Raw genomic sequence first — 15,742 nt, 5'->3', positions numbered from 1 at the left:
GCACCAAGCGGTCGCCATCAACACCATCAGCAACTTTGCCATCTCCGGCCAAAAGCCGACGCCAAGGAACCGTCAAGAACCCAAGAGGTCGGACGAGCTGCGTTCTACCGAAGTGTGTATATACCAATCGCTTCACGGAATCTACACGGCACCGGGCGATGTGCAGCGTCGACTGAAGGTGAATCGCTGGCTGGGAACCGATGCCACTTCGGCGATAACACGAGATATAGAAAAAAGGGAAGTGGCAGGGCGGAAGCTCGGTGTAGGAGTTTGTGCTGTTTGCCTGACAGCAAATTGAGCTTAATCCAATTGGAAACTTCACAATTGGGCTATGATACATCTGTGCGAGAATTCTGGCCCCCGCCCACCGGGAGCAAACGGGGTGGTCGATTCGTTTCCGTGCAGTTTACGGCGTCGAACGACTGACGACGAACGACGACGATCACAAAGGCAGACTCTATTCCCGTAGACATTATCGTCCATAAACAACTTACCATACGGTTGCTAGTTAGTTTTTTTTTTCGACATAATTGATAGGGTGGTTGCACTACAAAAGGTTCTGGGTGCAGCGTCCTTGGGCGATGCATTTATGCTGGAATGATAATCGCCGTCCCGGTGGTACCAAGCATGCAGATCCATACTCTGAACCGCATTAATTTGTAGCCAAACTATCACCATAACGTATCCAATTTAAACTTACATAATTAGTATTAAATGAACACACATGCTGTGTGTGAACATGCTAAACTTTCACTTTTTTTTCTCACTCTATCTCGTTCTCTTCGGGAGAATAAATTTGAACACGAACATCATCCAGTCGGAAAGTTTACCTACCCCTTCTTGCCCCCTTCGACCCGTTTCGTGCGGTCGCCTTGCAAAATTTGCTTGTCACATGAAAAGTCACATCATCGTTTATCCTCACTAACTAACTAACCTGTTGTATGCGCAGTTTGCTGGAGCCCCTGTTGTTGGTACATCACGCACCGACCGGCTTTATGCTTGCGTGGTTTATTAAAACAATGTTTCTGGGTTTTTTTCTTGTCTCCTTTCGCGCGTACGCTTCAATGGACATAAAACATAAATAAAAAGCCATCAACCGTACCCAGCATCCCCCGTTTACCAACCAAGAAAAACCAACTCCCTAACGAGTTAATGATGCTCTTGTAGCGAAAATAATAGTCTTTTGTTGGCAACTTTGGGAGCCAGAACCGAAAGCCAACTATGCTGGATGCGTGGTAAAGAGGTTTGCCCAAACGGATACAAATGAAAGTGGGCAACGGAAAAATATTATTATTATGATGAGACGACACGGGAACACCGCTCAGCGCCATGTTGAGCGGGAAGTGGGGTGTGAATGGGCCGCGGGAAAATTTACAAAAATCCATACCAACGAGAACGGAGTTTTGCCAACTCCACCTGCGTGGGGTATTCTATTGTTTAGCGACGGTTCGCTCGGTCGGAAATCGGTGCAAGTTACGGCTTAACCTTTATGGTTTGATGCATTTTTTGGTTTATGCTATGTTTTCCTATGCTAGCACATAATGGGTTACGGTGCAGGAAAAATGGTCCACCAGCATCAAACCGCATGAGCAAAGTTGATCCCAGCCACCAACGCGGCACCGGTTCGCGTTCGAGTGGTTTGATTTCCTTCGGTTTCGTGGTCGATGCACGCAGCTCAAAGGTGAATATGAAAATAATGAGTACTACCAACCCTTCTAGACCGCTCCCCGTTTGACCTCCCCTCAACCCGCGTGCCGAAGAGCAGCAGTTCCGGCGAAAACTTTGCACCCCACTGCTGCCGGGAGAAAGTTGGGTTAACTAACTGTTTTGCAAAACATGCCATCCGTTGAGTGCCATCCGCCGCTAGAATGGCGGCTGCATTCGTTTTTATGCCTCGTCCCTCCCAGTGACGAAGGTCTTCCCTTGGTCGGGGTTATCCACCTTCCGGATGCGAACTCGGGGGTGCACAAGTTTGATCTGCCTGATGAAGTTGTTTCCGTTAAAATAATGCAAATTAAAAAGTTCCCTTTTCCAATACGCCCGTCCGTCGTCCGGTGCATAACGAGGTGAGGAAATATCCTCGCGAGTATCGACACTATCCAGTGGGGAGGAAGAGGTTGATGTGGGAGGAATCCCTTTTTCCCAAAACGGAAGTATTCGGAGCGGCAGACACTAAAGTTTTCTGTAGCATCTTCACCAGAAACTCTTCGGTTTTGGTATGCATTGAGACGTTGCCAAACATGACGCTCGTGAAGAAGATAAGATGGTTTATTCGGTATTAGACGGAACTGCGCCTTTAAACCCCATGCATGTTACGGTGGTAATTCACAGATATTTTTCTTTAGCTTTAACAGCACGATAACGATTCCGCCAACGTGCCACGAACGGCAGACTTTTACGAAACGCGCGCATCGATTCGCAGAAAGATAAGATAATCTCCACACAAAGAAGGACGTGTTCTCTTTGTATGCCCATTCTTCAGTACCGAACAAAATCTAACAATAGTTCGCTTGCATCCGAGAAGCAATCCATTCATCCGTTTTTTTTAAACTCCCTAACTTCAATAAGACACATTTTCAAGGTAACGGCTACGGTCGCATTTAAGTAACCCGTGACCTACTGCGATGCTCAAGATGATGCTCTCTGCTCCACGAAAGGCCAGTTACGGCAAAACAAACAACAACACCGAATGAGCAAAAGGGAGCAAAAAACAACACAACAAATCAGAAAACGCTTCCACCATACTGCAGCGATAAGGAGAGTAATGAGAATCTCGACGATGTAGATTGCACAATTACATAAACGGAACCGCTAACGATACTGCGGGATGGGTTGAGTAGGTCACAAAAGCACGACCTGGGCAGGGGATGGGGGGCGATGATTTCGACACGAGTTTCTGTAGAAGCGCCGAGCTATAATCTAGAACGTCTCGGGGAACAAAGTCGGACGATTGGAAATGGTTCTTTGCGTTCGGTTACAGTGGTGAGCATAAGGATGTAAGAAACTAAACATTCTATCCACTGTTAAATCACATTTCTACGAGTTTCAAACGAGAAGTTATTTTTTTCAACAAAATAGATGAAAAATAAAACTTTGCTTTGTATTTTTTAGTGATAAAAAAATCGTTTGTATCCGTCAAGTCAACTATATCAACAGTCTTGTTTCATACGTTGTGTATGATAATGCACTTTTTAGTTTAAAATTCTGTATCTTTGATTCTATAAGACATATGCCATCCAGTAGTCCAGGGTTCGGCATACGTGTCCTGAAAAAGGCAAGATAATAAAAAAAAAAAACGCAGGCCAGATAGCTGAAATGATGCTTCAAAGTTTGAAAAATAATGTTAAACCTGTTTCAAATGGAATATCAATTCGCTAAACAGTAAAAGTGCCTAAAATAGTGATATAATTTAAAATATTTAGAATCGTAACTTTTAACTATTTGAATCATGTGGTCTTATTTCCGTTGAATTTTGTACTTTTTTAACATACAAATGTTTGTCCTTTGTGCTATAAATTAATACCTTTAATTATACTCAAAATTAACTCTCTTCTCAAATGATTTGACCATAGCGAGATTTTGGCGTACTTTCAGTTACTTAAAAAACTAATTCAGCATCGGGATGTATTGTGAGCAATATTTAATTTTGTAATTGTTATTCCTTGAATGTTGCTATTGTGGATGCTAAGTAAACATATTATTTTGCCACTGGAACGCAAATAACACGCAATTGATGGAGAGTATACACCACATGAATTGACTTTTCTTGTACCATATCACATACATATAGTTATGAATATGAGTTATAAAACTAACGTGTTCTGCCGTACATTGACAGATCCTCGCATAAGCTAGTGTACGTTTCTACAGCCGAAACGTAAGGGTGCAATCAATTATTTTTAAAATTGGTTAAATAATTATCACATTTTAATACATCTTATTTAAACCCGTAAAATATTCGGTTAAAAACAGTACCAAAAAATACCATAAAGTTTTATCTTCAATTTGTTTTAATATTCATACCGAACCGTGTAATTCACCTAAGAGGTTGGTATTGATGAAATTTCGTAGATGTAATATGTTTGTAAATCGTTCAATTCAACTATAACAAAATTGTATAACTCTTCATGGTTTTTACCAACTAGTAAGCACATTTATTTATATGTAGCAGTGTACCGGCATCGATTTCTTTCTCTACCTCCCTTTCAAACATCATCTCACTGACTGATAACAACATCTTGGTCGTGGCAAAAGTCAAACATTAACGATGCCCTGTGTGAAGTAATCGAAAACATTCACTCGCATCCATCGCGCTACGGATTGGAACAGACAGACAGACAGACAGACAGACGAACCGACAGACATACAATTTCGAAAATCGTGCAACGATGCAACCCAATCCTTCCGGGCGGAATTTTGGGGCCCGTTGGTAGCGCAACCATTAAAAAAGAAAGAAATAAACATGAAAAATTAGGAACAAAAAGAAAGACCCATCGAAGGATACCCTCTGAGCCGGTTGAGCAGAGTACGAACGACTTTGGTGAACCGATTCAACCCAACAGACGGAAGCTGTGAGGTACGGGACGACTATTTCGGTTATTTTGAACTTTCCATTACGATGGTAATCGTTCCCCGGGGCAATCCACTCGAACACGGAATCGGTTCCCGAGTAGTGGGGGAGTGGGGGGAGAGAGAATTGTTTTCCGCTTTCGGTCTCATAAAATTAATCGTTTTACAGTCCAATAAAGGGATCGGGTTAAAATTTCATAGCAACATGTTTTTGAAGCGCCACAAACAAAATGAAAACTCGAATACACACAAACACACACAAACACATACACACACAGGAGCACATAGATCTCATTCACCGATCAGCTATCATGACCCCAACCCCCAACTCTGCCCGCCTTCATTTCCCACCCGTCGGGGAAAGTGACGCTCCCAAAACCCCAAAATTGCATTATTCATTTGGGTTTAGTTAATCCAAATCGGCGTAGGGTTTCGTCGGCCACGCTCCCCCGCCATTTATCTGCCATGACCCGTGGCCGGTCCTTTCAACACCGTCATCATCACTTCGGCGGCCATCATCCGGAACGGCGCACACCCCGCCTGCCCCCTGCCCACCGCCCGCCGCTTCGTCGGATATAAATTAGTTTCAAATTGATTACGGATTGGATGCTGCTCACGCGGGGCTTGCCGTGGTTGCCATAAAAACCGTTCGGAGGCGGGCCGATGAAAAACCTGGGCAAAAAACGACCCCTCCGTGTGCAGGATGCATTTGCATACGACGGGGATGCGCCAGGATATATAGATTAGGCAAAAATCTACTCCCCTCACGAGCCTCATCCGACCCACGAGTTCCGTACTCGATTGAACGCCCTCCCTAGCGCGGGCATTCTATCTTTTTTTCCGTCATACCCAACCCCAACCTTCTCTTGCCCCAAACAAACATTAGCTGCAATCAAATTTACAAACTGCTCTTCCGATCGAAAACTGCGGCACGCTTTCCCCGCAGGTCGCCGTTCTCCGAAACCACCATAATTCGGTGCGGTCTGGGTAGTTTGAACAAGCTCGAGGGATTAGCCGCCGTTATCGCGCAGCAAATCGGCTCAACCGGTTATCGGCTCAAGCGGTTCTCTCGGTGCAGTTCAAATGACGGCAGCCCAAAAATTTAATGTTCATCCCCCACGCCTGTAAATCCCATTTTCCGATCGACGATCGGAAATCTCCCACACTTCGATGGCAATGGTGTTGCATTTGCTGCCAAATTAGTGGTTATGAACCTCCGGTTCGATGAATTCCTTGGAAAATTTGTGCAGTACGATTACGAGAATGTTTTTTGACGTTGACCAATTTATTTAATGGTTAATGCTTTGCAACACGCTAATTTAGAGCCTGCGCAAATAAAGCTAATAAATATACTTTTTTATACTGTGGTTTCGTTTAGTATACAACTAATATTTTAATAGTTTATTGTCATGGAAACTTATTGATAGAACGAGCTGGGTATTAGAATTGATAGGGAAATGTCAGAAACGTTACCTAAAGGTATTGATTTTCAATAATTTTTCTACTGTGTGTTTTTCATAATAATTACGAATCAGCTTAACAAAAAAAAACAGCAGCTTAAGTAGTTAGTTTTTGCATTAAGACATGTTTAACGCTTGCCATAGTTTGAGAAGACAACAAGGCGTCTTTTCATATTGCAATGAGAAATAGTACAGAAGAATAACCTAGTGCAGAGGCGGATTAAGCGTTCCCTGATAATTTTAATATAAGTTAGGAGATCCACATTTTTATTTTAAGTGAAAAAACATGATAATCCGACGTTTGGTACTCTTTACTTCATCAAAACTCAATTCAGATGGACCAGTTGCATGATTCTTACATTTTCCTATAATTTATTTACTTTCATTCGGCAGTAAATCCACAAACTCATAACTCACAACTCGCATCTTTTTGACGAAATTATTCCAACATTAAACTTTGAATAGAATAGGAGAAACAATGAACAAGGGGCTTTAAGGAGCTAATAAATTTCCTTAGCCTATGACCTACAAAATTTTGGTTCACAAGGGTTCATTAGTCAGATGCACACGTCGATAATTTATGGATTCACAAGGGTATTTAGATAATAACAAAACTTGCAATAGATTGTTTCAGCTTTAGCAATTCAAAAACGTTAAGTCTTTAACTTGATTTGTTTTCACTCATTTCAAAGAAAACTTTTAAAATATTTTTTTTTAATCAAAAATATATGATTTTTCACCACATTGTTTTAGTTGAAAGTTGAGTTAAAAAAACATAATCGCATCGGAAACAAAATCACTTTCTGATAGTTTATTTTATGTGTTTCGATTCGAACAAAACTAATCTGAATTGGTTCTCAAAAATGTCGATATACTTAAGAACATATTCGAATGGAAAAAGAGAACTATGCTTCGATCGTATTTAATTGTTTATTGAACAATAAATGAGTGTTCTACTTGGGAAACGTCAGTAAGGGATAATCGATTGGATGACGTAAGAATAATACAGAAGTTCATAACAGCGTTGTCTGGAAGGAATTAAAGGCATAGTTCATGATTGAATATGGTTAATTGCGTATGAATCTGTTTTTGCTTAACCGCGTTGGTTTTGAAACTCTAAAACGATTGATTCGCCATTCTAGTTGCGCCTTAGATTTTCCATAAACTTGATAAGACACGAAATGTCCCGCGGGTGTTCTTACACAAAGCCAGCTGATAACGCCGACATTCCTAAACACGGCAGAGAGTGCAGTTGCCCGAGGCCGGTGCAACGATCAACGGCTCGAGCCGGTGTTTACGTTTTGTAGCGTATAAAACCGATGCAGTTCGCAGCGAAAACGTGCCAATTGAAGGCGTGCATCGGATCGGAAGTCACCGCAGATCCCGCAGGAGTGAAGAGCGTGGGCAAAGTTTTCGCACCATTTTAAGTAAGTACGTCGCCAGCCCATCGTGGTCGATGGTGGAAAATGTTCGTCATCTCTGTTTGTCTTTACCCCCGAATCGCAGGTCGGAATGAAGCTGCTGTGGTTTTTCGTGTTTCTACTGGCACTGGTTGGCGGTGCCTTCGGCAGTGATTCCGCCTCCTGTCCGCCCAATTTCGAGCGAAAGGACGACAAGTGTGTAACGCCCCGGCCGGTACATGGCACCTGCCGCGAAGGCTCCACGTACAGCGTCGCCCTGAACCTGTGCGTCGCGGACTAATCCGAGCGCTGCGAGTTTTCCGATGACGAAAATGTGCATGTATCGCGTTGGTGTGATTAAATAAATTTACTCAAACTTACTACTCCTGAACACAGTAGCGCTGCGTTTCCGGGAAGGGAATTATGCTGGTGATGAGAAAATTTTCCTGCGACCAAACTTTCCAATAACGCCGCGGGAAAGCGAACGAGCCACGAACTATGAGGGCTTGTGCGGTGGTTAACGATCCCTCCGGCACTGCAATCCGGTGCAGCGGGCGGCCAGAATGGATCGAATGGCTGCATAATGCTTCAACATGCACCACGGCAAGTAGGTCGTTGTGGTATCCCCCGAACAAAGTTTGCAACGGAATTAGTCCGGGAAAGGAACCCTCGCTCGCCCAAATTGGCCGAGCTCTGGACGGAATTTTGTGAGGCTTGGCGGTGGTGGATGTAGCCTCATCATTAGCGAACCAATTTCAACTTGTTTCCCCCTTTGCGGACCGTGGCGAATGTCATCGTGTCGTGAAAATTGACTCTCGAAATTAACGGCACATTACATCATCGACACTTTATTCCTAGTTGTGAACGCACAGATTCAGCTTGGCGCTGTAGGTCGAGCCCTTCGGGCAATCGCCATGCACTGGGCGCGAGGAGACGCACTTGTTGTTCTGCGATTTGAATCCGGTCGGGCAACCGGCATCTCCGGCGATCATGCCAACGAGTGCGAGCAGGAAAGTGACGAACCACAGGAATTTCATCTCTGCAAGAAGAACCAACCGAAAATGTTTAACAAAAATTATTCCTAAAAGCGACGATCTTGAAACTTACTTATTGCTTGGAAGTGTGTTTTGGTAGCGTGGTCTTGAAGCGTCTTATGGCTGACTGTTGTAGAAGGACCCCCATGCGCTTCGCTTTTATAGTGTAAACATAGTCACAGCAAAAAAGAAAAAAAAAACATTTGGGCAACCGAAACACATTCGGGAATAAGAAATCTTATTTTGATTCCACAGCCCCTAGAACACCACGTCAGTATTATCGCAGCAGTTTGACGCAATCCAGATGGGTCCGGTTCATACGGATGGCCGAAACTGCTGATAAGGATGAATTTGAATTTGCTTGAACACAACAGTTACACAACACTTTCACTGCAAAGTTGTTTTTGACAACGGACCCCAGGGGTCCTATTACGATAAGCCTCTGCTGATTAGTTAATGCTGTTCGATTCGGTGTTGCTGTTGAAAATGCCAGAATTTTATTACTTAGACGATGTATTCGAACAGTCTAATATTTAAAAAGTTTTTTAAGTGAACTGAACTAATTTTGGGTACGTAATGTAATACACAAAGTATGACCAACGAGATGTGAGGAAACGGCAGATTCAAAACAATTGTTACTGGATTTTTCAAATTTTTAGTTAGCGCCATCTGTGGTACATTTAGTAACCAAGGTGACTATAACAAGAAAATTTTTCAAACCAGCTGTCATACCTAGGGATGTGAGTCATTGTGCAGAGTCAATCTTTTGAATTGACTCTGTTTTTCGATCCGGTGCTCCGCGCGCGAATTCTAATACCCTTATTAGACGAGGAATATTTCTGTCCGTCGATTTTGGAAAATAGTGTCATATGGCCATTGACAGCAATATTGCAGACAGAAAATCGGACCCGGCACGATCGGTTCCGATTTTCTTTCGACTTGTATTTTTATGTCAAAGTGGCGATTTGTTTACTTTTTGCTCTGTTGTTTGCAACAGATTTTGTTCTTTAGTCTAGGTTGAACAATAAGCTAAATTCAAACATGAAAATGATCAATTAACTGCAAAACACATTTTGCGGAACTTTGCGTTATTACACGAGCGGATAGCATTTTTATGTCAAAAGTCAATTTTGGCAGAAAAATACTGGGCAAAGATGACCGAAAAAGCCCTCGTCTAATAAGGGTATAATGCGTATGCATCTAGTCTACAGATGATTTCTATCGTTTAATCATTCTATTATCATTCATTCAAGATGCCGATGTATTTTCCTTTCAAGTTTGGTTTTTTCTCTGCATTCAGTACTCTACATGAGGAAAATTATCTTCAATATAGGATAAAAAGAAATTAAAATTATTAGGTTTTTTTCTAAACACACTCTTGCACTTTTGGATACCATAGCATAAACGTGAGTGGCGGAGTGAAAGATCAGCTGTCAACGCGGTACTGTCAGATGATTGTTATTGTAAAAATCCGGATCGCTAGTCGTATCGACAGAGAAAAGTCGAAGTCGGCGTCGTCGAACGAACAAAAATGCTGACTTCCCGTGCCCTTCTGGTCGGCCGGTTGCTGCAGCGTACAGTGGCCGGGCATAGCAAAATCAACTCGAACGCCGTCCGAGCTCAGTTCGTCCGCCATGGACACGAGTAAGTAGCCGCCCTGCAGATTCTCGTTCCATTATGTAATTGTTTTGTTTTGCTTTTCCGACCTGCGGCGGTTCTTCGGAATCGATTTTCACCGTATTCACGAAATACGGATTACGAACGACGTAAAACGAAACTAGCTGGTCGTATCGCGTGAATGGACCAAAGCCCGAGTTGGCCTCGAGACTCGGTGCCCAGATTGCTGGCGGTTTCATGTGGTGGTGGGTCCTATGGCACCTGTTCCACGAGTACGAGCATATTACGGTAATTGACGAGAGATTCAAAAGACATCATGAAAAAGAGCTTACCTTGTATTGAATTCTGTTTTTTAGGGCGAATTTGACTATCCCGACCCGTCCAGTTGGACCAACGCCGAGCTAGGAATCCCGACAGAAGATGAGTAAGCCAACTGCCAGCAAACAGAACGTGCTAAATCTGCGCTTTATAACATCCCATGGATTTGTTGTGGAAAAAATCGGTTGTAAATAAACAGTGGCAACTGTAGGTAAACGGTGCGTTTCATTTCTATGGTGAAATGGCTGTCGGGAAATCCTGGTAAGTACCATCCGATTTCAGGTTCACAGGAGGGCTCGTAAAAAGTTAAATATTTCAATCAAATGGAAAGTGGTATATTGTAGTACACAAAACCAATGTTATGAGATCGTTGAGATGAAAAATTATATAATTGTTCCTTCATCAAGTTTCTTACCAGAACATCAATGAAACAACATTTATAACAATTTTGAGATGAATGGAGATTGCTTGATGTATGGTATTTTCATTAATCGGTAAATACTATTCAATCATTCTCTGGATGTGTCGAGCTTGATCTTATTTGTATTAAGTTAAACACATAGGCAATTCAGTAAATGTTGTTCATGCATTTTTTTTATTGTTTAGAAATTCCTTGTACGTCCACCAGGTGTTTCCAACAGCAATTCGATAAATTACAAATTCAAGTTAATGCTGGATAAATCATCCTGCACTAATGATTTATATCATATCTAATAAACGTTTGTGAAAGAATGCTTAAATAATGGCATTGATGGTATCCTAAAGAATTCTTATATCTTCTTCTTACACAAATCTCGTCTTCATTCCATTGAATGTTAGACCAACTTTAATTTTACTTTGTGAATGTTGATTGAAAACGTATGCCTCACTTAACAGTTTTCTTAAAGACTCCTTCGTGGAAAAGGTATAAGAGTAAATGTATCGTCTAAGTACCTTCAAATAATAATGTAATTTGAAGAATGTCATTCGTAAATTTAAGTTGCTTTTACAATGTTTAAACAGTAGCACCTCAATGACAACTAATTAAACTTTGCCAGAAAGATTAAAAACGTTGATAGATCTCATATTATCACATCCTATGTACATTAAAGTGTTTGTTTCAGTAGCTTCTTGTTATTAATATGTTTTGAGTTGATTATAGTCTTCATAAATGTTTATTAGATTTCTGACAAACCGTTTATCGGGATGCAAGACAAAAAATAATTGGATTTGAATTTAGCTCTTGTTGTTGTTTAATTGTTTATTTGTACATCTCATTGCTTGACTCTAGGGCTATGCAAATAAAGCTTAAGATTAACAGAAGTATAATAAAACTTAGACTACATAGACGTAGGCAGATAGAAGACGGCCAGGATGGAGCTAGATTCGATATAGCGCGTCAGCCCAAACGTGAATGAGGTGTGGGAATAAAGGGAAGGAAAACCTCTTGGAGGGAAGTGCATGTGCTGCAAGGAAAGAACGGAAGGCAGAAATGGGGTGGTGGAAGTCGAAGAGGTCAGAGCAAGCATTGAACTGTCGCAGACACTCAAGCAAGGTCGATCGTCACTACCGTAGCGAGTACGACGGTTGGGCAAAGGCAGTGAGGGATTAGTTCTTAAGGATCGGGAAGGGACATAGAGAGGAATTTCTTGGAGTAAGGAGGGCGCATCAGTAGTACCCAATAGTACAATCAACAAAGCCTGAGTATGGGCCCGCCTGATCTCCAACGAAGGAAGACCCGAAATAGGCCAAGTTTTGCCAGTTTTGCCCGTAATAGCGAATGTCATACACAATCAAACGCAGCTTTAAAGTCAGTAGATATGGCATCCACTGGACCACCTCGATCAAGTTTCGACAATAGTCCTGAGACAAACGATATTAAGTTCGTGACAATAGAGCGGCCTAGCATGAATCCATGTTGCTCATGGCTAATATACGCTTTGGAGTCATGCATTAGTGATGGGAAGATTACGGGTTCAAAAGTTTTAGCACAGGCACTTTGCAACGAAATGCCTCTGTACTTGGACACTACTGTACACGACCCTTTTTTAAACTGTGGCATCATCCAGCTAGTTTTCCAAATTGCAGGAAAAATGCCTTGTGAAACTGGGAGAGTAAAAATTGAGGAAAGCAGAGGTGCCAGAATATGGCGGCATTTTATTAATTCAGCAGCTGGGATGCCATCTGGACCGGGAGAGTAAGATTGGCGCAGTTTGGACAGTGATTTCAATACATCGTGTTCCGTGATTACCGGACAAGAAACGGAAATAGCTCAGGTGTATTCTCAGGTTTGAAAGTTAGCCCAGACGAAAAACTGTCATCATTATTTACAGGGGCTACAAAGACGGATGCCAAGTGGGCAGCAAAAAGGGAAGCCTTATCAATCGCGGAGGAGGCAGAGTTCTCACCCAAAGTTAACAGACTCAGCAGAACATGTAACCTTTTCCGGGGATTCACGATGCGCCAAAAAGAGTGAGCATTGGCATGGAAGCGGATTTGTAGCCTCGCTACCACTGCCGCGTAAAATGTTTATGATTCGCTTATCAGAGCTGGACCCCGACCACCATGTAGACAGCACCAATGTACACAAAATAATTCTAGAAAGTCAGCCTTACCCCTCACAGCTTTTAAGTTATCAACCGTAGTATAGATTAAACTGGATGCATATTTCAACAAGCATATACTCATCCCAATTCCGCCTCGGGTGTGAGTGCTAGTAGTGATCGTTCGGTCGCAGCGAAAGCATTCGAAACTTTCATCTAGAAACATATTGTTGAGAATAGTGTCATCTAGCCACGTTTCGTTTAAGGCTCCCACAACAAAGTCAGCTTCCAAAAGTGCGAGACGAAAATTGACTAGTTTTGTCCTAAGGCCCCGAAAGTTTTGGTAAGTAAAGCATAATTTCGAAAATTTAGGCGCAAGGCAAGGACCACCTCGTGTATTAGGCTGTACTCGTACAGTTTCATTTTGGCGGAAAAAATTCGTCTAATTTCGGCTGAATACTTTCGGCCGCTAATGAGAATTTGGTTACACCCAAGGGCATGCCCTTTGCTAACTTTCGGCTCTGATCACCGCGTATTAGTGGCAGAATGTACTGACTATCAGCTGCGATTATCGATTGTAGTTCCTAGCGCCATCTACCTCTCAATTTTGCTACTCATCGGACCGTTGTTAAGCAAAATGTAGCCCACGACGGATGGACATGTACGGTGGGGGACATTGTAGTTCCTGGCATTGATATCAACGGGTGGAAAGGTACGGTGGGGGACATTGTAGTTCCTGGCGTTGATACTGTAGAGGTAGCGGATGTGTCCGGTTTGTGTAGTGAGAAGCAGTGTGTTGGAAGTGATCGTTTGCGTGGTGAGATGCAAGTGAGAGTGAGAGCGGTAGGTCAAGCAGTGATGGTTGATTTTTACGGTTCTTCGGGCGAATGTATTGTACAAACTCTATGACTCGCGTCCTTTTTCCCGACAGTATACTGTATACAGGATGGAATATTATAGCGAAAGATGGGGTAAAACGCGTCGGTATATTTAATATATATCGCGTGTACTTAATTTAATTGCGGAACTGTTTAATTTTAAAATTATAACTACGCTCTGGTACCTTTGCTATCCTGTGCATTTAGAGTAGAAGCAAGTATCAGAATCGTGAGAAATCGCTCGAACTGCGCGAACCCTAGCTTGAGCACTGAACTAGTAAGCGAAGGCCCCTTTTCCTGCGTTCAGCTTCCAAAAGATACATGTGCAAGCAAGACTAATCGACCACGAGGTAATTATGTATAAACTTACGGAATATGTTCATTACCTTGTCTAATACATCGTTTGTATCTGGATGTAGGCGTGGCTCTAAAGAAAAATATAACACAGAAAACAAGATAAAGTAAGTTTGACCAAACTTTTAAAATTTACCTTCCATTGTTTAGTCACTGGTCTAGAAACGAGGTAATGCAATCAAACCGACATCATTCATCAAGTACATCTATATATAAATGGATGTGAAAATAAAAAATTAAAACATCCTCACTCGAGCATTACTCGTGGAGTACCATGCAACGGTGTAAATATGAGGCAAAACACTCTAGCTTTGCAAACTAATTACTTTTGGTGGCGCTAGGTTACATATTTTTCATCCATAACACAGAAATGTTTAGTTTTTGACAATTAAATGATGAAAAATTTATTGCAAAAATAAATGTTCATTTTATTTACATTCTGCCCCGCATTTTTTTTTTAAATAACTGGCAGACCTTAAAGCTGTAAATAGTTATTAGCTTCAAAATCATGGTCACGGTATGGTCGTGTGTAAGAATGAAGTGTATGCATAATATGTTTTTTTTTTACATTTCTACAATATCAAGTTAAAAATGTTGTGCAAGAAATCGTTATGAATGGTCAAAACCAAAAATAGAACCAGTGTTTTCTGAGGTTACAATACCCAATCGCTCATAATGGAAGTAAGATTATCGCTTTGTAATCGAAAATTCAATCACCCAAACCTCTCGTCTTGCAATTCAACATTTTACACTACTTGCCTGTGCCTGTCACACGAGCGACCTCCTGAAGACTGTGCACTACCACCGAACGTAGGAACGTCTCGACGGATCCATTAGAAAACGCTCTACCAAATTGGTGGCAGATCAAAGTTCATTTTCTTCGCATCAATCTATGTCCTTTTTTTTACACACCAGGCGCCAATGTCCGAAAGATATGATATGGCGATATGGTGCCCAGATTTAGACCTGACGACACATGGGCACCGCTGGTGTGCAAGGGTAGGGGACCATTTGCTTGCGATGGTCATTCGATATCCTTCGCTACCCCTCCGCTTACACTGCACGAAATGGGGGGAGGTTATCGGGTACGCGTGCCAGCACTACTCCCTGGCAGTAGATATAATTGAATAAATTACTCGATTATTGATGACCGAACCAATGCTTTCCCGGATGTGGCCGGGAGATGGATTTCTTGCAGGCTCAACAACCGGAGTGCTGTTCTTCGGCTTCTTCAAGCGATGCTAGACAGAACCCTACCTCACACTCAGATTTTCGTTTTCCATTAAAGGATCGCCAAATTGATTCTTACCCTCTAAGGGATTTCCACTTCCCTTGTAATATTGGTGCTACTTTTCCCCACTTCGGGACACAACCTTCTTCAACAGCGTACATTTATTGATAAATTTTCATTTTTCCATCATCCAACGGAATAAAACATTTCCCTTCCGGATAGATATCCTATATTTTATTTATAAGGATGCTACGACACACTCCTGTTTGTTCTTTAATGGACTAGATTTCATGGTTTTAGAGAACGTTTGAAGATGTCAACAATAAGAATGACTGTCAGTGGGACTTTAAATACAACTA

At 42.0% G+C, this 15,742-nt stretch overlaps 2 protein-coding genes across 2 annotated transcripts; one reads left to right on the top strand and one right to left on the bottom strand.

Annotated features, from left to right (window-relative positions):
• Positions 1–8,283: 8,283 nt before the first annotated feature.
• LOC131288476 (uncharacterized) lies at positions 8,284–8,466 on the bottom strand. Its single transcript, XM_058317614.1, has one exon. It carries the CDS (start codon positions 8,464–8,466, stop codon positions 8,284–8,286), a length of 183 nt encoding a protein of 60 aa, XP_058173597.1.
• Positions 8,467–9,933: 1,467 nt separating this feature from the next.
• LOC131288081 (uncharacterized) lies at positions 9,934–10,604 on the top strand. The gene is made up of 3 exons (XM_058317180.1): positions 9,934–10,107; positions 10,245–10,368; positions 10,437–10,604. The coding sequence occupies exons 1-3, from the start codon at positions 9,995–9,997 to the stop codon at positions 10,506–10,508; spliced, it is 309 nt and encodes a 102-aa protein (XP_058173163.1). The 5' UTR covers positions 9,934–9,994; the 3' UTR covers positions 10,509–10,604.
• Positions 10,605–15,742: the final 5,138 nt, after the last annotated feature.

The sequence above is a fragment of the Anopheles ziemanni genome, chromosome 3 (assembly GCF_943734765.1).
Source record: "Anopheles ziemanni chromosome 3, idAnoZiCoDA_A2_x.2, whole genome shotgun sequence".
Classification (NCBI taxonomy): domain Eukaryota; kingdom Metazoa; phylum Arthropoda; class Insecta; order Diptera; family Culicidae; genus Anopheles; species Anopheles ziemanni.
Note: the sequence above shows the minus strand (reverse complement) of the source record. Positions and strands in the feature narration are given on the sequence as shown.